The sequence below is a fragment of the Panicum virgatum genome, chromosome 4N (genome assembly GCF_016808335.1).
Source record: "Panicum virgatum strain AP13 chromosome 4N, P.virgatum_v5, whole genome shotgun sequence".
Classification (NCBI taxonomy): domain Eukaryota; kingdom Viridiplantae; phylum Streptophyta; class Magnoliopsida; order Poales; family Poaceae; genus Panicum; species Panicum virgatum.
The window spans coordinates 31,341,623-31,362,303 of NC_053148.1; the positions used below are offsets into that span (position 1 = coordinate 31,341,623).

Genomic DNA, 20,681 nt, shown 5'->3' on the forward strand with positions numbered 1-20,681 from the left:
CGAACCGGTTGAACTGAGTTTTTTGAATTCAAATTTGAATTTGACCGGTTTCTACCGGTAACCGGTCAAACCGGTCCGGTAAACCGGAACCGGTGGGCGCCGGTTCGGTCCAAACGGTCGGTTAGGAAAACCCTGGAGGAGATACGGGGACAGCGGCGAGGATGGCGGCGGCCGCACGGGGGAAGGGTGCGAAGAGGGTAGATCGGACGGGAACGCTGGTTCAACGGGTGATCTGTGACCGCTTGAGGCAGGACGAAGCTGGCGGACGAAAAATCGCACCTGGGCGACGTACGATGTAAGCGGCGTCCCGCTTAGAGAATTTTTAGTAGTAGAGAAGAGAAGAGATAGAGATTTACAGAATATGGTCTTTCTATTTTTACAGGTCTTGCAAGAGCACCTTTAGAGGTAGTTGTGTCCTTCCATGCTGCTCAAGACATTGGCAGATACTATGAGCTACTTTTCTTCAATCCTATTAATTATGCAAGTTCTAGGACCAGATTTGGTTGATGTGGGAATTTTGTATTTGAAAAATAAAATAGAGTGCCACATATAAGACACATCTATTCTTTTTCATATATGTGCATGGTTATTGTTTAGTTTAGAAAATGCCCTGTCAGTTCAGCATTTCTATTGACAATCTGATCGACGGATATTCCTATTCATATAAGTGAATTATTGTTTATGGTACAAACACAAGTCCAGTTGTATTATTTCCAAATATGTTTGGGCATTAAGTGTTAAGAACATTGCATTAGGCCTCCAAGTATACTCTGTATTTTTAAAGCAAACACAAACTTAAATTATTCTGTTCCATTTGCATTTCAAGATTTAGAACTGAGAGAATTGTCAGTCAAGTAAATATTTATAGTTTGCTTTGTTAGACATGCAATTCTAATGTGGACGTGGTTGACTTTTAGATGTTCCACTAAATGCATTCTGTCATGAAATTTAGAGTGACGCCGTGTTTAGTTCCCTTCCCTTGTAAACGCAAAAAATTTGTGACGGAATTTTGCTAATTTGAAGTACTAAATGAAGTTTATTTACAAATTTTTTTTGCACAGATGTGTTGTAAATCGCGAGACGAATCTAATGATGCTAATTAATCTATGATTAATCAATAATTAGTGGATGGTTACTGTAACATCACTGTTGCAAATTATAGATTAAGTAGGCTCATTAGATTCGTCTCGCGATTTACAGCCCATCTATGCAAAAAGTTTTGTAAATAGACTTCATTTAGTACTTCAAATTAGCAAGATTCCTTTGCAAAATTTTGCGTTTTTGCGTTTTTGTGTTTACAGGGTGGGAACTAAACAGGGCCTGAATATATGATACATGTAACTTAGGAAAAAGAACAATGTGTCAGACCTCATTATATTTCCTCAGTTCATCAGTAGTTTACGAAAAAGAACCCTGGATAATATTTCAAAAAAAAAGAACCCTGGATACATTTCCCAAGGTCATCAATAGTTTATTCACGCTTTCATATCTGCAACATGGACCACCAAAAGTATGCAGTGCCCTGTGTTGTCGGTGGGCAGAGGAAGGATAGTTTTTTCCACGCTTTCATACTCATGGGATAGTTTTGAGCAATATGTTAAGTGATATGGCAATTTACTTGAACCTAGGAAATCTTGATCACCTAACCAAAACTCTAGTGTAGTTTCAATTCAATTGGTGGGCAGCACAAAGGTGTCATTATATTTGGTTTCAGCTTCAATTTGAGCATCTTGAGATGTGCGTCTAACAGAAAGGAGGGTACATGAGGGCCCATTCATTTTGATTTCAAGTAGCCAAGTAGGGAACTGGAGAATCTCCATATCTGAACCCATAATTTCAGTTCAGTCACCACAAGCATGTAGTTTCAATGAATTTAACTAGGATTTGGAGGACTCTTCAGATTCATCAGCAGTAAACCACATCCTGGTCTGTTAGGGGCACTGCCCACTGGCTGATCTGCAGAAGCTTGAAAGAGTAAGAGAAAAACGAATGGTAAGGCTGCATCACAAAGTTGGAATTCAAATCATTTCCCCCTTATCTCCAACGGTTCCATATTGTAGCAAAACGAAACTTTTTGAACAACTGACAAGGAGTAAATATATTAGAGAATTGAAAGTTGTTCAAAGAAAGAAATAGCGTCTTAACCATATTGGCATTCCTAAATCTAATTTAAAAGAAGAGGAAAAAAAGTTCACATCATTTTATGTACTTGCAATATTTGATTATGAAAGTCATTCTGTTATGCCCATTGTTGTTAGGATCCTCAACAGCTTGGATAGATGCATGCAACTGCCAAAGATCCTTTCAAGCAATGCCATGTTTCCCTACGTATAAATTGGGGAATGACATTTCTTGTAACTAAATATACATAGCGAGTTAGTAATTGGTGCATAGTTCATCTCCCTCTTAAAGGCTGTTTCAGCTTCTATACATTCCTGGCTTTGACATACAATGATTAAAATGTGAACCTGGCTTTCAGATTCGTCCATTAAAATACAAAGGCCTAACCAACTGATCTTCCACCCTTTGCAGGTATCATGCCGAATAAACTAAATGGTCTTGCACCCTTTCCAGTTATCAAGTCGAAAAAACTGGTATCAAGTCTTGCGCCGCCAACAAAGAAGACGGCAACAATGTTTCTAGCTCTTTGCCAAAACATCTGTTTCATTGTAATATATGTAATCCACAATTCCATATATGTACTATTGGTTTGCTAAACACAGCATTTATCCACCAAAAACACTGCTGTGTTTCTATGAGGACAACTGTATGCCTCATTTGACCCTGTACAAATGTAGCATCCAGCCACCTTAAATTGCAGGCCATCTGACATTAATCTGTTTAAATGCCGATCAGTACAATTTATTATGCATTTGCCATCATGTCCAATTGTCCATGAGGGGCTTCTGTGTTCATTTTTTTAACAGAAAACTACTTCCAAGTTCCAACTGTGTACTTAGGCCGCATTTGCTATTGGGCTACCAAATACAGACGGAAGCCCACCGCTCCCATAACAGCTTCTCGTGCCACATGATACAATTATCTCTATACACTATTCTTGGAACAAAAAGGCCAACCAGTGTCGCCATGTCACCAGCGATTCTCAATCGTCGGATCGGTCAGGTGGACAGCTTGGATCATACCTTTCTCAGATTTTTTTGCAAAAAAGCCCTTGAACTTCAAAGAAATCAACCCTCAGTTTGGCCTCCTCTCTCAATCAATTTTGCGAAAAAGCTCTCAATTTTTTTACAGAATCAACCTGCAGTCCAACAAGCAAGGTTTATAGAAATTTGCAAAGAAGACCTTAGGTTTTCGTTGAATCAACCCGCCGTCCTAGTCCTCTCTAAGCAAATTTTTTAAGAAAAACTCTCGAATTTTAATTAAAACAATCCACAACTCGTTGCATCTGTTACTTCTATAGGCGCAACGTTATATGTACAATTGAAACACCAAAACGCGTTGAAATCAAGTGTTGCTCATCATTGAATTGGATCAAGAATTCAAAAACTACAAATTCATTGTAGTGCAAATTTTTAAATTTATAATGTTTTCAGAATTTATTTGCACAAATGCTTACTTGCAACCTGTTGTACCTACAATTTGAACACCAAAACATCTTCAAATCAACAAATGATCAACACAAAACTTGGCTACAATTTAAAACCTACAACTTCACTATATAATAAAATTTTGTAAATTCAAAATATTTTCCTGATTCGTTCAACACAACATCTTAATTTGCTAAAAATATAATATTGCACCACCACTCTTCTATAACTTCTTATGCTACATCCTCAATAACACGCCATATTTTAATATAATAGCTACTTCCTTCAAGAAAACAATACAACTATTAATTGCCATATGATTTGCAAATACATTAAGCTTCCTACTGATTGCGCTCCGCAATCTCTAATAAATTATTTTACCCTTTTTTCATCACAATAAATACAACAACAAATACCATACCTCCATTTCAATATCCAAAATAATATACTATTTAAATAATAGCATCGCGGCAATAGAATGACAATAATATATACCAGGTGCAATAGTGGGCTACAAACCACGACACCTAAACAAAAATAATGAAGCGACAAAAACTACTACATGCATAAACTAAAGTTTACATGAACTACAATACTACCACACGAGATACAGGCCCCGCGCGGCAAAGCCGCGGGCAAATTTGAGTTGTTCGCTCCCTGTCCACCGTATTTGGGCTTTTCTAGCCTTGGACGGACCGAGCATGAGGCCCAATAAAAAGGGGCCATCAACCCATTAGCATATGGCATATGGATAGCATATGGGATCACCGTCTGGGCTCTAGCTAGGGCACCCGAGGTCGCACGCCGGAAGCACGTGAGCGGCGAACCCTCTGGAGTCGAGAGGCGGCGAGGTCGCGGGTTTCACTTGAACCCACAAACCGAAACAAACCCTCGAAAGCTCGGAAGATCCCGCGGCGCTGCACCCTCCTCTCCTCTCCACTACCCACTCGTCGCCGCCGTCGCGAGACCGCCATGGCGCTGCACGCCCCCGTCCTCGTGATGAGTATGCGCTTCCCTCCTCCGTGCGCGCCGCCATTTTTGTGCCTGGTTTTCCGATTGCGAGATGGTGTTTCCTTGCTCCTCCTAGGTTTTAGTCTAGGCTTTTTCCTTCGGTTGTTCGTGTCGATACCCGCTTGATCTCGCTGTTGGGACCCGCGATTCGATTTGTTGTTTCGGGTTTTAGGGTTCTGCTTAGGCTGATCTGATCTCTCCGGTTTGGGTTTGTGCGAATTTTTGTCTGATCTCTTTTATGGTTTGATTTGAGCAGAGGACTCGATGAAGCGGGAGTCGGGCGCCAAGGTGCACCAGGCCAATATCCAGGCTGCCAAGGTGAGCGCTTCTACGATTTCTTTCACCCGCTTTGTTTTGGTGGTAGACTGGTAGTTTGGCAGTGTGGCAGTCAATTTCTGCGTGCAGGGCAGGACGCGGCACTAGTTTGATTAGTTTTCTGTGTAAGCTGTTCTTTTTTGTTGTTGATTGCCTACTACCGTAGCCCCCATGTGTTATATGGGGAAAAGTATCCTTTTTAGAGGATGTCCCCACATGTCTTACTAGATGTTTTTGACATTTTAGTTGTTGAGTAAACTTAAATCTTAATTGTTCAGTGAAGTTACATGTTAGGATTTGATTTGCAGGCTGTGGCAGACATCATACGCACTACACTGGGTCCCAGATCCATGTTGAAGATGCTTCTTGATGCTGGCGGAGGTGTGCCAATAACTCAAATCTAGTATATTCATTGCATTGTTATCAGTTGAAATTTCAATTCGGTCACAAAGTTCGTATGAACTGTTTTATATTAAAGAGATTGTGGGCATTTGGTAATACGGCAATATATTTTCTGCTGGATTGTTCTTGCTTCATACAAATTATGTGTTGCCAGTCCTTTTTCTGAACCCCTTGGCTGTTTAGCTGAGATTCTATTACGGAATCACTGGTATCCCACAGAGAGTTGAACCTTTACGCATATTATAACCTCCAGCATTGATATTGTTAACCTGCTCCCATGAACCTTTTCTTTGTCTCTGCAATGAGAACTTCTAATTGAAAATTTTGGATCAACTTGCCTATTACTGGCTTGTACCTGTGTGGGATGAAATTGTTTAGTTGCTGATCAGTTATGTATGCCATTTTGTTCTCCTAGAGATAATTCTAGCGATCCTCTTCCCTATTCTTTTGTTAAGATAGTTTTCCTACAGAAAACTTAAATTCCTTTTGCTTAGTACGAATATTTTTGGCATATTGATTAAAAACAACACAACTTGATGTGTGCTCGGCATACATACTTTGTGGGAACATGCATATGTGCCTGTGAATTATTTGAGCAAATAAAGTATGTTTTTGTTTATATTCCTGTAAAATATGAAATATTTGTCTATGCATATGTGCCTGTGAATTATTTGAGCAAATAAACTATGTTTTTGTTTATATTCCTGTAAAATATGAAATATTTGTCTATGCAGTAGTGACTTTTGAGAATAGAAATATGTCATGCTATGGTGTAATGATGTCTTTAACTGTTTCATTTGTCATTGTACAGTATATAAAATTACATCAATTTGGCTATTATTAAATTATGCCATATTTAATGTATTCTAGTGCCTTTTCTTTTTGTCTTGACAGTGTCATCTTGGTAATTTGTGCTTTGCAGGTATTGTGGTTACTAATGACGGGAATGCTATATTGAGGGAAATAGACATTGCACATCCTGCAGCTAAGGTATACCATATTCAGCGATCACTATATTTTTGTTTAATGGATGAACGCACGTTGCCACTCTAATTATGTTCCCTGTTATTGTGCAGTCTATGATTGAACTAAGCCGTACACAGGATGAGGAAGTGGGCGATGGCACAACCTCTGTGATTGTTCTAGGTATATGGTTTATCTGTCATTTTTTTGGCAGTTTTGCTTTGATAGTTATGATGGTTAGCTATATTTTCATTCATTTGCATTAAATTTCTCAATGGTAGCTGGTGAGATGCTCCACGTTGCTCAAGCATTCATTGACAAGAGCTATCATCCAACCGTCATTTGCCGAGGTGATTCATTAGTTCTCAGGGCCTGTTTACTGGAGTAAGACTTATTTTCTTTCTCTTTGATTTCTTATCTGTTCTGACACTTATATTGTTCCAATTTCAGCATACACCAAAGCGCTTGATGACGCTATAGCTGTTCTTGACAAGATTGCAATGCCTGTTGATGTGAATGATCGTAAGTTTACATGGATGTTATGGTTTGTTTACATGGACTTTATGGTTTCTTCTAAGTCCAAAAACCCTGCAAACATTATGTTTTGTGCTTCCCAGGGACATGAGCTCTCTCCTCTTACATGATCATTTGATTTATATAACATAATATATTGATGTCAGTGTGATATACATTATGTAGGCACGGCAATGCTAGGTCTTGTGAAGAGCTCCATCGGCACAAAATTCACTGGTCAGTTTGGTGACCTTATTGCTGTAAGTATTTTGTTTGAAACTTCAACAACCAGCTGTCCCCACCTTGTTTTTTTTATTATGTTCAATTTATGGATTTTCTGACATATTATGTTGCTTTGCTCAGGACCTTGCTATCGATGCTACTACAACAGCAGGTGTTGACCTAGGTCAGGGTATGCGGGAAGTTGATATCAAGAAGTATATTAAAGTAGAAAAGGTTCCTGGTGGCCAGTTAGAGGATTCTACGGTCCTCAAAGGAGTTATGATCAATAAGGATGTTGTGGCTCCTGGCAAAATGAGAAGGAAGATAGTTAACCCACGTATAATTCTGCTGGACAGCCCTATTGAGTATAAGAAGGGAGAAAATCAGACCAATGCTGAGTTGATGAAGGAAGAAGATTGGTAAGAGGTTCCTACATGCAACTTTTACTGCCATGTAGACATAATATGCTGAATCACATAAGTCCTTTTGAACTTCAATGGTTGCAATAGTCTTATGTTATTTTAGTAAAATGTTAATATGATTGGCAAATTACTATTTGCAGGCAGGTTCTGCTAGAGATGGAGGAAGAGTACATAAAGAACCTATGTGCACAAATTCTAAAATTTAAGCCTGATTTGGTCATCACAGAGAAAGGGCTTAGTGATCTTGCTATCCATTATTTGAGCAAGGCTGGTGTTAGTGCAATTCGTAGACTTCGAAAAACTGACAACAACAGAATTGCTAAGGCTTGTGGAGCAGTTATAGTGAACAGGCCTGAGGAGCTCCAGGAATCTGATGTGGGCACAGGAGCTGGCCTATTTGAGGTCAAGAAGATAGGTGATGAATTCTTTGCCTTCGTTGTTGATTGTAAAGATCCTAAGGCTTGCACTGTTCTGTTGAGGGGAGCAAGCAAGGATGTCTTGAATGAAGTTGAGAGGAACCTGCAGGTATTTTCCTCATTCGGCCTTTTCCATCTCCCTCCTTCTATTGCTCCTTATTAACTCATTCTGCTGCATATTTTTGGATCAGATAATTAAATTGAACTCAACTATGTAAAAGGCTGTGCTAAAATTATTTTTCATTTCCCAAACATGAAATACATGTGAAGGCCAACAAGTTTAAGGTTATGTAGTTGTCCTCTAAGATGCTATTCTTAATGCAGGATGCTATGTCTGTTGCGAGGAACATTTTGAAAAACCCAAAACTCCTACCTGGAGGTGGCGCTACTGAATTGACTGTATCGGCAACACTGAAGCAAAAGAGTTCTTCAGTTGAAGGTGTTGAAAAGGTATTGTTTTGTATTGTTAGTTGCCTCTGTTGTATCCCATCATATAGGATTCGTAATACCATAGTGTGTATTTACATAAATTTCTGAGTGGCTCAATGCACAGGGAAAGATCTTTTTGTTTTCTACCAACTATGCTTGAATATCTGATCTTTTTGTTTTTTATTTGTTTCTATCAGTGGCCCTATGAAGCTGCTGCTTTGGCATTTGAAGCAATTCCGAGAACATTGGCCCAAAATTGTGGTTTGAATGTTATTAGGACAATGACTCAACTCCAGGGAAAGGTGATTATCCCTAATCTTGTGTAAATTGAGGGTTACCTTTCATTTATCTATTGGACTTGGCCTATATGGAAGTGCTTGACTTCTAATAGTAGTAGGGCTTAGCATTTTCGAGCAATGAAAAGATGTGAGGTCAACAATTTTTTTGTTAACATTTAAAATGACTTCACGCATTGTTTAGATGGAAGTGCTTGACGTATAGTGGATTTGAGATCTAAATGATTAGTCCTCCAAAACAATCTTTTCATTGTTTAGATGTTTGCTGTAATTATATTATGGATGCATTAGATTTATGGCACCAATGGCTTTTGTTGCTTCAGCATGCTAATGGCGAAAATGCCTGGGTTGGCCTTGATGGAAGAAGTGGTGACATTGTTGATATGAAAGAGCGAAAGGTACATGTCTCCCTCCATCTGCATACATGCCAATTTGCCTCCAATGTTTCTGTGCCTCTCTAAGCGCCAGTGTTCTATTTTTAGATCTGGGACTCCTACAGTGTCAAAGCGCAGACGTTCAAGACAGCTATCGAGGCTGCTTGCATGCTTTTGAGAATCGACGACATTGTCAGCGGTATCAAGAAGAAGCAGGCTCCTGGAGCCTCAGCTCCCAAGCAGCCCCAGATTGAAACGGAAGGTGATGCGGACAACGAGCAGATGATCCCAGAGTAGATGTAGCGAGTCATTTCTTAGGCCAGAATAGCACGATGAGCCGAATTCATTATTTCAGTGTTTGTTTGTGGCTGGTCCTGGCTTGAAAATGTACCTGAATTCTTATGGTTGAGTGGTTCGAGGGTTTTGGGGTCCAGGTTTTGAAGTATGGCTGCTGTTCATCTTGTTTTGGACTTGTGCTGAACGACAGTCAGCAGTTAGACTAGTAGTTTTTGTGGCTAACTGTCTGTTGTATGACACATGCTATGTGTTTGGTAATGCTATCGTTCCCATGCTTGTAACTGTGCTCATTACAACTTCGGATGCCTGCACGATTCGGGCCATTGTTGCAAGAAATCATTGACTTGCCAGGGAAGTCCTGGTAGTCTGGTACAGTGGAAATAGTGGTCTGATCAAAGTCGGCTGGTTTTCATCGGCGTTGAAAGTTCTAATTGCAATGATTTATTGTACGTCGTGCGGTGGAAAGCCCTTGGCAGATTCGAAGATCATCTGCACTCGTAATCAGGGTTTAACTTTTCGGCCGAATTTTGCCGAAATTTCGGTTTTTTTTCGTTTCCGCTAGTTATCGGGATCCGAAATTTCGGTATTTTTCGATATATTTCGTTTCAAAATTCAAAATTCAACAAATTTCGTCCAAAATTCACCGAAATCCACCGAAATTTACCGAAATTTCGGAACGAAATTTCGTTTCCGCTAAACACCGGGATTTCATCGGAAAACGAAATGGTTAACCCTGCTCGTAATTGTTTTGGGGTGTTCCGTGTTCGTCGTCATCGGAGTACAGTACTTATAAAATTTTTGGAGTAAAGTTTATGACCGGTCCTCAAACTTGTGGACTTTGTCATCCCGGTCCTCGAATTCATAAAATGTGTCATTCCGATTCTTAAACTCTATTTGGGTCTCATATTAATCCAAATGGGTATGGTTCCACATGCCAGCTCTATCCTCATCTCCCACCTCTCTCATGGCCATGGCTAGCTAGTCGGCGTGCCGCTGTTCGTCCCGTGCGGGTACGAGCAGCGGCGGCGGTGCTGTGCTGGAGCAGGAGGCGTGTGATGCATGTATCGATGGTGGAGCATGCGGAATGAAGAGGCACGCACGCTGACCGTAGAAGGGGAGGACGTGCTTGAGGATGTAGTCCTCGATGTAGCGGACCCTGCGGCCAGAGACGGTGCGATCGGCATGGAGGAGCGCGGGGTGGCCGAATAGCGTCTTGAACTCGGCGTCACGTCTGACGAGCTGCAACCGCACCTACTTGGCGTCGTGGAAGAGTCCGAGCTCCGGAGATCGGTGAGGTCCGCGACCAAGCCCTGTTGCGCGTACTCGCGCATCGGCGGCGGTGCTTGCCCATGTGCTGGCGACAGTGGCTGCTCGGCCGCGCTACCGCGGGGGCTGCTCCCTCGTGCGCATGCGCGTGCCTGTGCGCGGTGGCGACTGCTCACCTGCGCACCCCAAGCGGCGGCCGCTCACACGCACGCCCGCGGCGAGTGCTCGCTCGAGTGCTTGTGTGGCAGTGGTGGCGGCTCGCCTGATGCCCCGCCGCGACGGCGAGCCGGCGACGCGGCCACAAATGAGAGGATGAAGGTAATTTTTTTTCTTCAAAAGAACCATTATAAAGTTATAAGTATTTGTGTAATTTTTGTGTCTGGGTGATTTTGCATTTAACCTCCCGCTAATTTTCTATTTAAGCAATCAAATCTATTCTTAGTTCATGGTAGAGATCCATACCTGTTTGGACGAATATGAGACCTGAACAGAGTTTAAGGATCGAAATGACATACTTTTTGAATTCGGGGACCGGGATGACACATCTCCACAAGTTCGAGGACTGACCATACACTCTACTCAAATCTTTGGTTCCATTTCGTATGATTCCATCCTAGACACAAGCATAAACTTGAACTGAACAAAGGACCTCCAACTTTCAATTAAGCCCCTTACTTTCGTCGACTCTTCCATCTACCCCACTACGAAACCGGAACGGCGAAACCCAAACCCACACGAAGAACCCAAGCAAGCGCCCCCACCCTACGACACCGCGATCCCCCTCCCCGATTTCCCCACCCCGCCATGCCCGACTCCGCCGATCCCCTCACCTCGCCGGATCCGGACATGCCGCCGCGGAAGCCCCTCGGTGGCGGCGGCGGCAAGCTCAAGAAGCCCCTTACCGAGAAGCAGCGCGCTGCCGCGGAGCAGCGCCTGGCCCACCTCCGCGCCCACTTCCTTCTCCGCCCTTTCGACTCCCCCGCCGCCGGGCCTCCGGCCCTCCCGCCGCCCCACGAGGCGGCCCTCCGCGCGCTCGGCCTCCTCAACTTCGCCCGCCTCGACCTGCACTCCGACGCCCCGCGGCCCGACCTTGTTGCCTCGCTTGTCGCCTACTACGACCCGGTTTGCAAGCGCAGCTTCGTCCGGGGGGTCCGCGTCGCTGTCTCCCGGTACGACCTCGCCCGCGCGCTCTCCCTCCCACCGAAGCCCGCCTCCGCGGCGGCGGCGCCGCCCGATGTGGACCCTGCCGCGGTGGTGCCCGCCGTCATGCAGCTCCTGCAGGATTACGTCCTGCTTCCGTTCCAGGGCGACGACATGTGTATACTGCCGCAGGAGGTCGCCGCCGCGGAGCAGGCTGTCAGGGAGGGGTCAGCCCATAGGGTTGACTGGGCGGGCCTGATCTGGGGCCTCGTGGAGAAGGAGTTGGTTGAGCTTCCCAAGAGGGACGATGGGGTTTGCTACTTCGGGCCGCATCTGCAGAGGCTCATTTGGGCGCAGAAGCCGAAGCTGTTTGAGCCGTTGGACACTGGGGAGGGAGGGGAGGCTGTTCCAGAGGCATCCGTGGATGTGGAGATGGACGAGGAGGATGCGGATGCTGATACTGATGTGAAAAGCAAGAGCTTGGAGGAGCTGGAGGTGGGGAATGCAGATGCAGATGCGGATATGAATGTGGGGGGCAAGAGCTTGGAGGAGTCGGTATCGGGGAATGCTGATGTAAGGAGTGGGGGCTTGGACGAGTTGGAGCACGGGGATGCTGTTACAAGGAATGAGGTCTTGGAGGAGTTGGGTTTGGGAAATGCGGATGCCACAAACAACATAGAGGAATTGGAGGTGGTAGATGAAGATGCAAGGAGCAAAATCTTGGATAAATCTGAGGCTGTTAGAAGCAAGAGCATAGATGAACCGGAGGCGGTGGATGAGGATGTGGGCAAGAGCTTAGATGAATTGGAGGTGGATGAGGGTGTTAGGGGTAAGAGCTTAGATGAATCAGGGACAGTGGATGGGCACGCAAGCAGCACAAACTTGGATGGATTGGGTTTGGGGTTTGTGGCAGTTGAAGCGGTGCCTTGCTGAGGTGATGCCTCATGACAAAGAGGATGTGGGGAATGCAGAACCAGCAGGGGCTGATGATATGGCAGTGGCTGCAGAAGAGGACAGAGAAGAGCCCTTGGTGGAGACAGTAGTTGTGACACAGGAGGAAGTGGTGGCTGTAGCAGAGGAGGTGGGAGACGACGAGGATGAGGGGGATGAAGAGAAGGTTGCAATGGGGTTGAGCTTGGGTTTTAACTCTACAAACGGTTATGATAGTATGGATGTGGAAGAGGAAACACATGTTGAAAATCTGGATGAGGGCGACAGTGACAATGAAGAGGCAGAGGATTCAGAGGATGATGCATTTGAGGAGGATAATGGTGGAGAGGACATGAATTGGAGAATTGGGGATGACAACGGGGATGAGGGAATGACACACTCCTTGCAGCGCTGTAATACATTTGGGGGCATGGAGTTTGAAAATTTGAATAAAGGGGAGTCCGAGATGAGGGATGAGTTGGGGTTTGATGATTTCACTGCAAGGGGATCCTTGGAAAGGATGACATCATCAAACCTCCTCCAGGCTATGAACTCAATTCCCTCATCGTACAACATAACAGATAATGTGCATGGCCTACCTGGGGAATTCTTGTCTATGGGGGCTGATGCACATAAGAGTGGAGTGGACCTGGAACCAGGGAGCTCATATTTATTTGGGAATAATGGCAAGAGGCACATTGGTGATATTGATGGGTACAATGGCAATATGCAGGCACAAGAGCAGTTTCCTCAGTGCAATCAGCAAAAGAGGATGCGCCATAGCAACAGTAGCAGCATATCATCTGGATCAGGTTTTTTCAATACAAACTTTTCAGTACCTATACAGAACTTGATGGTTGAGGCAAGCAGACTCTATGAGCAGAAAGAGCAAGAACTTCACAGTTTGCAGTTTGAGAAACAACATTGGTCTGACATGCTGCAGCAGAAAGAAGCACTTATTCAATCCCTAAACTCAGCTCGGTTTGAGCAACAGAATAAGTATCAAGCGGAGCTTAGACGCTTCGAGCATGATCTGAATGTTATGGCCCAGTTGGTCACTTTCTACAAAAAAGCTTTGAAACAGACCCGAGCTTCTTTTGATGAGTACAGGGAGAAATTCCCTTGTAACAAGCCTCTTTATGGCGACGTTACTGGTCGTGGTGGTCTTGTTCTTAGTGTGAAGGAGTTGGAGAGGATTCGGTTTGAGGAGGAGCAGCGAAAACTTGCTGCGACAAATGAAATGATTGACAAATTCCAGCATGAATGGTTCTTAAAGCTTGACGATTGGAGCCTTTCTGTCAACTCACTGTGCAGCAGAATTGAAGGATTGTACAAGGAGATTGATCTTCTCAAGGAAAGCAGAAGAGCAAGATTTGCTACCCCAGCTACAGAGGAATGAGTTTCCTGACGGTCAGAGGTATGTGGATTAGCATATAAAATCAGTCTATTGTAATATGAAGAAATAAAATTGTCTCGGAGAATGCCATGTTTTCTGTACGATTTGGATGTGCTTATTGCGTTATTTATTGTTTTTTTTTGCATAGAGTATGACACATTGCATTTGAATCAGGAGAATGCTTTTGAGACTTAGTTTTTTTAGCATTTCTTTAAATGAATTAAGTGATGAAAAACTAGGACAGATAAACATAATAAAATGCTTTACAATATTAACTTCTTCCTTTGGTATTCAAACTTCCCATTTAACTGTTACATCCTGGAATCACTGGAGGCCTGTTATATCTCCTTTTTTTTCGTTTTGGATTGTTAGCAACCATCTTTGGTAAATATTGTATGAGTTTGTCTTAATATGTGTTAAGCTATAATATTTTACCAGTATCCTTGATAGGTGAATGCATTGGTAAATCACCTGTCATATTAGTTGGGTTCATGCCAGGAATATAGCTATAAGCATGGATATTCTAGTAAGTTAATAGAATATGCGGTCTTGCTATAGGGTTAGCATAGCTTCCAATGCCATAAGGTTAGGGTTGGGAAGGAAATGGTTAGATATAGGTTTACACCAGGCTTGGGCTAGGTTTATGATAAATCTAGAGTACAATGCAACGTATGTCCCCAAACTTGTCCCGTTAGTTCACTTAGGTCCACAAACTCTCAAAACGTGTATCTGGGACCCTAAACCGTGTTAAAGGGTCCATTCCAGGTTCCTAGTGCGCCACACAAGCAACCAAAGTCGACATGGCATGCTATGGTGCCATGCTGACAAACCATTTAGAAAACTCAATGTCTTCTCTCCTTTCCTCCACTCCTATCTCTCTCCTCTCCTCTCCTCCCCTCGGTCCTTCGATCGCCGCCACAAGGGTTGTCCTACGGCCTTGGTCCTCCGCTCGCTCTCTCCCTCTTGCCCATCCCCTATCCTACCCTCGCTCCCTCCTGTGCTGCCTCCTCTCCTCCCTAGCCTGCCAGCCCGCGCGGGGCCACTTCCCATCCAAACTGGCTTCTTGACCTCCATCGCCGACCTCATCATCAAAAACCATGTCCGCCTCAAGAAGCTCAAGAGGCGCCATCACCCCCCGCGACCAGAGACGAATAAACGGGAGCTGGATTTGTGCACCCACGGCCTCGTCTTCCGGATCTGGGAGGTGGAGTCGCCAGCCGAGACGCCCAAGCGGAGCTGCACCGTGTCTGACGGCGAGCGAGGTCTACTCCATTTGGGTTGCTGACACGACCGACCTCGCTGGCAACAATTCGGACTCCACCAATCTGAACAAGAGGAAGGAGAAGAGGAGATTGATGCGCATGGGGCTTGTGGTAGCACCGGCGTGGTCTGTGTGCCGGCCATGGTTGTGTAGCAGCGGCCCGGCCCGCCGTCGGGAAGTAGAAGGATACGTTGGCCCGGCGGTGGCCACATGGTGCGGCATAAGGAGCTAATTGATGGGTGTCGCCAAGCTCGGCTACTTGACCGGCTCGTCAAGGGCACAGCGGTAGCAGGGGCCTCCCCTCCCTCTCTGTCTGTGCTACAACCATGGCCAGCGAGACATGCGCAAAGGTGGCGAGGAGGAGGGAGGCAGGCGGATGGTCAGTGCACAAGAGGGAGGCAGTGGACCGACGAGCAGGAGCTTGGTGATAGATGGCCGAGGAGCAGGAGGGAGGTGACGAACCTAGGCATGAAGGAGCAAATGGGAGAAGATGAAAACAGCGTCGTTTGTCAGTGTGGCGCTACGAGGCATGGTACGTAGCTTTGGTTGCTCGCGTGACACATTTGGGACCTATGATGGATCTCTTAACACGGTTTAGGAGTTTGGGGACCTAAGTGCACTAGCGGGGCAAGTTTGGGGACCTGGTATGCATTTTACTCATAAATCTATTTGCATCAGTTTCACCTGGTAGTCTGGATATATGTGCTCATATTGTTTGTCTAAAATGACATTGTATATGGGATGTAAGCTAAAAATATTCTACTCCATGGGGAACTTCAGTCATATGGCTGTTGCATTACTTGTGTCCAATTTTATGTCAGTAAGCTAGTGTTAGATTAAATTACAGTGCATGATGTCCGCACCCGTGAATATTTTAAAGACAGGTTATGATAGTTTCACTATGGCTTTTGAATTTGATGTGAGTAAGCCGGTGTTAGGTTTACTTGAAGATTAAATTAATAAATTACATTCCATGATTGGCTAGTTTTTGCTGTTGCATTCAAGGTTGAGATTGTTTAGGAACCATAGTTTGGGAATAACATGTCCCCGAAATAACAGCTGATTATTTAGCAGAAAAGGAGAAAAAATTCACAAAGAGCTACTCGGAAAGTTTCTAAATGATATTGTCGAGTGATGTTCTTTGTTTCAAAGTAACTGTAGTTCGATAAGAATCTTTTGTGTTCATTGATAAATTTCTGTAGCTGTCAATATTACATTTTAATATTTAGTCCCCAAATTGATTTAAAACATGCACGCTGCAGGCACATACATAGTTACTGGTTCGATGCCTTAACACTGTACGAGTGTAAACCTTTGTTATGTAAAAACTGTACCATTATACTAGCTGTCTTCAAATGTACTTGGACAGTATAGTGAATGTACTCCCTCCATTCTCTATTGATAGTCCTATTTCACCTTGACACAATGACCAAGGAAAAGCAACCTTGCTTGTCATCTAATTAATGTAACACAAGACTTTTTACCTGTGTTACATGGCCACGGGTGCGGGTGTCGGAATCCGACTCGGGTGTGGGTGTCCGATTCGGCAAATTCTAAAAAACAGGATTCGAGGATTCGTCAAATATATTTTTTATTTTTAATTTTACAAATAAATATGCAAATATACAAATAAGGGAAAAGAGAAATGAATAAGGGAAATAGAGAATGAGATGGGCTGCCCTGCTCTTTGGCCCATGTTAACCTCCAGCCCACCATGTCCTTACCCAAACAGACCACTAGGCCAACCTTATCCCCCACCTTATCTTCCACCCGACGCCTTCCCTCCCTTGTTCGACGCCTCGGGTCCATTGGCAAGTGCTCGTCCGTCGCCCCTACCTCCTCTGCCCCGCCATCCCAGCCTCCGCCGCCGCCGAGGTTCGCCCCCTGCCTCCTCCTCCTCTGTGCATCTGCCCCTACCTCCTCCGCCGCCTCCACTTCTCTCTCTCTCTCTCTCTCTCTCTCCCTTCTCTTCCCTGTGCTGGCGGAGGACGGCGGCTGGTGCGTGCGGCGGAGGACCGCGGCCGGCGGCCCGCGCGGGAGGAGGCGGTGACGGCCGGCGGCCAACGGCCGGCGTCGCGCGGGGATGGGCGGGCCGGGGGGGGGCACAGCGGAGGACGGTGGCCAGCGCGGGCGAGGCGGAGGATACTGCTGCGGCGTGTCTTGTACGCGTCGAATCGCGTCCGACGCGAATCGACGCGCGGATACGCGGCGACATGCCAAAATTTTTTTGGACACGCGTGTCCCGGTAATACAGCTTTTTGCTAGTCCTCCAATGTATTTGCTAGAAACTCCTCGTTACTGGTGCTATTTATTGCCATGGTCTTTATCAATAGCAAATAGGACTATCATTTTTGAATATTTGAGTTTTGAAAATAGGACTATCAAAAGAGAATGGAGGGAGTAGTTATTACTAATTCATTTGAAATTAATTGTAAACTTTTAATCTTAAAGACAAAATACAAAGGGTTTTCTATGTTTCGGAGTAAAAGAGTAGTCATTGGATGAGCAGGCCTAATTTTCTGGGATTTGGTTTCTGGCTTATTCTTGCAGTACCAATCTCAGATATGGCCTGTTTTTTAAAACCAGCTGGAGCCCTCAAGAGTTAGGGAGGATTATGTAAGAGTGTTCCATTTTTAGTTTGCAGCTATCTATGGGACCATATCATAGCCTACAACTTAGTAATTGTATACTTTTTTTTCATGGTTTTTAAGGCAGTAAGGAGAGACATGGCGACCCACCCCCGTCCTGACACAGTGAGACGACGCCATACACATACCGTCACCTAAAATGGAATAGCACAAACATACACAGATCTATGTTTTTAAAGCGGTAAGGCGAGGCGAGGCGATCCACCACCGCCTTATCGCCTAGGCGACGCCTAGGCGGGCTAAGGCGGGCTAAGGCGAGACCTTAAGCAAGGCGAGCCGCCACCGCCTTGTCGCCTAGGCGATGCCTTGAAAACAGAGACACAGATACATAGATTTTTGCTTCCAATATTGGAGCACATGTACTAGTAATCCTCTTTCCAGTTGCCCTTGTTAGCTTGTTCCATGTAGCATGCAGATTAACAGTAGAGAACCAAGCACAAGCTGATACACTAGAACTCAAGCAAAAGCATAAGCACCTGAGCAGAGCGAAGGAACGGGAGAGGAAGAGATACTTGTGTGTCTGTGATACAGTTGTTGTAGGGGTGCTGGCAGGGAGGCAGAGGTGAGCACGTATGTGAAGAACCAGGAGCTCCTGGATGGAGGAGTGGAGGGAATCCACCGGGATTTGTCGGAGAGAGGAAGAAGGTGCAGATCGATTGGAGGAGTAGGGGCTGGAGTCACGGGATTGGGGAGCAAGCATGACTGGATCGGAGCAGCGTGCTGCTGCCGCGAATTCCAGGTGCTGCTGTCCTGCCACCCTCTCTCTTCCCCTCATTCTGAATCCGCGCCCCTCAGATGCGTCGCTCCGGGAGTTGTAGGCACACGTAGCTCCTGCCCTTTCTCTGCTTGCGTAGCTCTCCTGCACTGCACCTCTGTTCCCCGCGCGCGCCCTCAATTGCGTGCGCGGCATCCGGCAAGTGCAAAATCGATGCCAAATCCGCCTAGGCGATGCCTCTGGACGCCACACCCATGAAATTCCTGGTGACCGTGATGCCAGGATTCACCAAACTTTCTCTGTTCTTTATTCTAAACAGGAAAGCATCACGCCACAACCATCTCTTTTTTATAGGTTCTACGGACTGATGCCTCCTGCTTCATTTTCCGCCCGTCCGCCTAGGGGACGACATAAAAACCATGCTCTTTTTTAATCTTTTTATGTTTTGGAAGTTTTCTTTTGCCAGAATTGGAATCCAACTAATGGTAAGCATGAGATGTATGTGTATAGAACCCAGAATTTTGTATACACTGTTTTTTTATTATTCCCTTTTTGCTCTAGTTTGGTGTAATATGTTGAGGTTTAATAAAACAAGCATGAGATCACTAACTTTAATATTGACCTCTTATCTTGTCTTATCTTTGGTGTTGTATCAAAATTTATACTTTCTGGTTCATGTTCTTTTTTGTTGGACAGCATTTTGCATGAGCTGAAAATCTCCCATTGTTTTGATCAGGTTCAGCTGTGAAGATGGCTCCCCGCTACTGCCTTACCCTTCTGCCGTATGTTTTGATGTCAACGAGAACACATCAGCAGTTGTGGCTACCTGGCGGGGCATACTGTTGTAAAGATAAATCATTTCGCATGTAACTTGGATGTATCCTCATATGGGGACGTTTTGATGATTAGTGCTTAACTTAGATGCACATGCACTTAGGGTTTCTTAATCTATAACGAAGTGTGCATTCATATCCTCTGTTCGCATTTTGAATTCCGTATTGTGCATTAACGGTGTAATACAGGCCTTCGGATGTTAAGAGTGCTGGTTTGTTGAAGCACAGCAACTTCAGCTTGACTGCAGGTAGTATTAAGCTCTGCATTTCTGTGGGCAGATACTGTTTGGTGCCACATCTGGCTCCAGTCCCTGAAGTACTCCAATACAATTCACAAATCGTAGCAAAAACCATGGGAAATTCTATGCCTTGCTAATGCTTGGATTTATAGACTTACGGTGCTGCATTAAGCTGAATAATGAAAAAAGTCTATATAACCTTCCGAACTATTCAGGGTGGACTACTTTACCTCTCAAACTATAAAATTGGATATTCTACCCTCTAAATTTTTCAAAACTGATCAAATAACCTCCCAAATTGGTTTTGGACAGTGGTTTTGCTATAGTGGCGCGGTTTTCTCTCTTTTTTTTTGGGCTGAATCTTTAAAAAATTATATTAAATTATAAAATAAAAAATTTAATTTTGTTAGACTCCACATGAGTAGATCTAAATTATAAAAAATATAATATGATAGTCTTTAGTATAAAGTTTTTCCTGTAGATTTAGATTTATATTTTTTTTATAGTTGATAAATTATTGATCAAATTGTGGTGAACTTTTTATGTTTGATAAATTTTTATATGAAATTTTTTATAGTTTATAATATTTAGATTTATATTTTTATGTTTGATCAACAAATGAACTTGATTTTTGAATATGTTATCACTAATGGAATATTAAGCTCACAGTAAAAATATGGCATCCAACCAAAACAGTTATCATATTGGAACAATCAAGATTCTCTAATCTATTGTTGGCGTTCCTGAATTAATGCTGGAAAACATATACATGAACTTGCTCTGTAATTTTTACTGCATGCATGTGTAACTGAAACCTTGTTAATCCAAAAATTTCAGATTTATTATAGTTTATTTGCTATATACCATGTTTTATTATTGTTTAATTAACTTAATTCATTATATATATTTCTTATGCTTAGAAAAATCTACATTTATTTCTGAAGTCTCATTTTAGTTCTGTGTTCCTGCCTATAAATTTTGAGCTGCATTTACTGAGTTTTGCTCTAGTTAAAAATCATGCTTAGCATCTCATGGCTAGTTTTAC

The 20,681-nt window shown here is 43.9% G+C and overlaps 2 protein-coding genes across 2 annotated transcripts; both read left to right on the top strand.

The window, feature by feature from the left end:
- Positions 1–4,322: 4,322 nt before the first annotated feature.
- Positions 4,323–9,498, top strand: LOC120670210 (T-complex protein 1 subunit gamma-like). The gene is made up of 14 exons (XM_039950274.1): positions 4,323–4,551; positions 4,816–4,877; positions 5,183–5,255; positions 6,199–6,266; positions 6,353–6,422; positions 6,521–6,589; positions 6,690–6,761; positions 6,939–7,012; positions 7,116–7,393; positions 7,537–7,921; positions 8,137–8,262; positions 8,439–8,543; positions 8,861–8,935; positions 9,020–9,498. The coding sequence occupies exons 1-14, from the start codon at positions 4,521–4,523 to the stop codon at positions 9,206–9,208; spliced, it is 1,677 nt and encodes a 558-aa protein (XP_039806208.1). The 5' UTR covers positions 4,323–4,520; the 3' UTR covers positions 9,209–9,498.
- A 1,677-nt stretch (positions 9,499–11,175) lies between these two features.
- Positions 11,176–19,639, top strand: LOC120669318. Its single transcript, XM_039949091.1, has 3 exons — positions 11,176–12,545; positions 12,613–13,961; positions 19,301–19,639. The coding sequence occupies exons 1-2, from the start codon at positions 11,279–11,281 to the stop codon at positions 13,941–13,943; spliced, it is 2,598 nt and encodes an 865-aa protein (XP_039805025.1). The 5' UTR covers positions 11,176–11,278; the 3' UTR covers positions 13,944–13,961; positions 19,301–19,639.
- Positions 19,640–20,681: the final 1,042 nt, after the last annotated feature.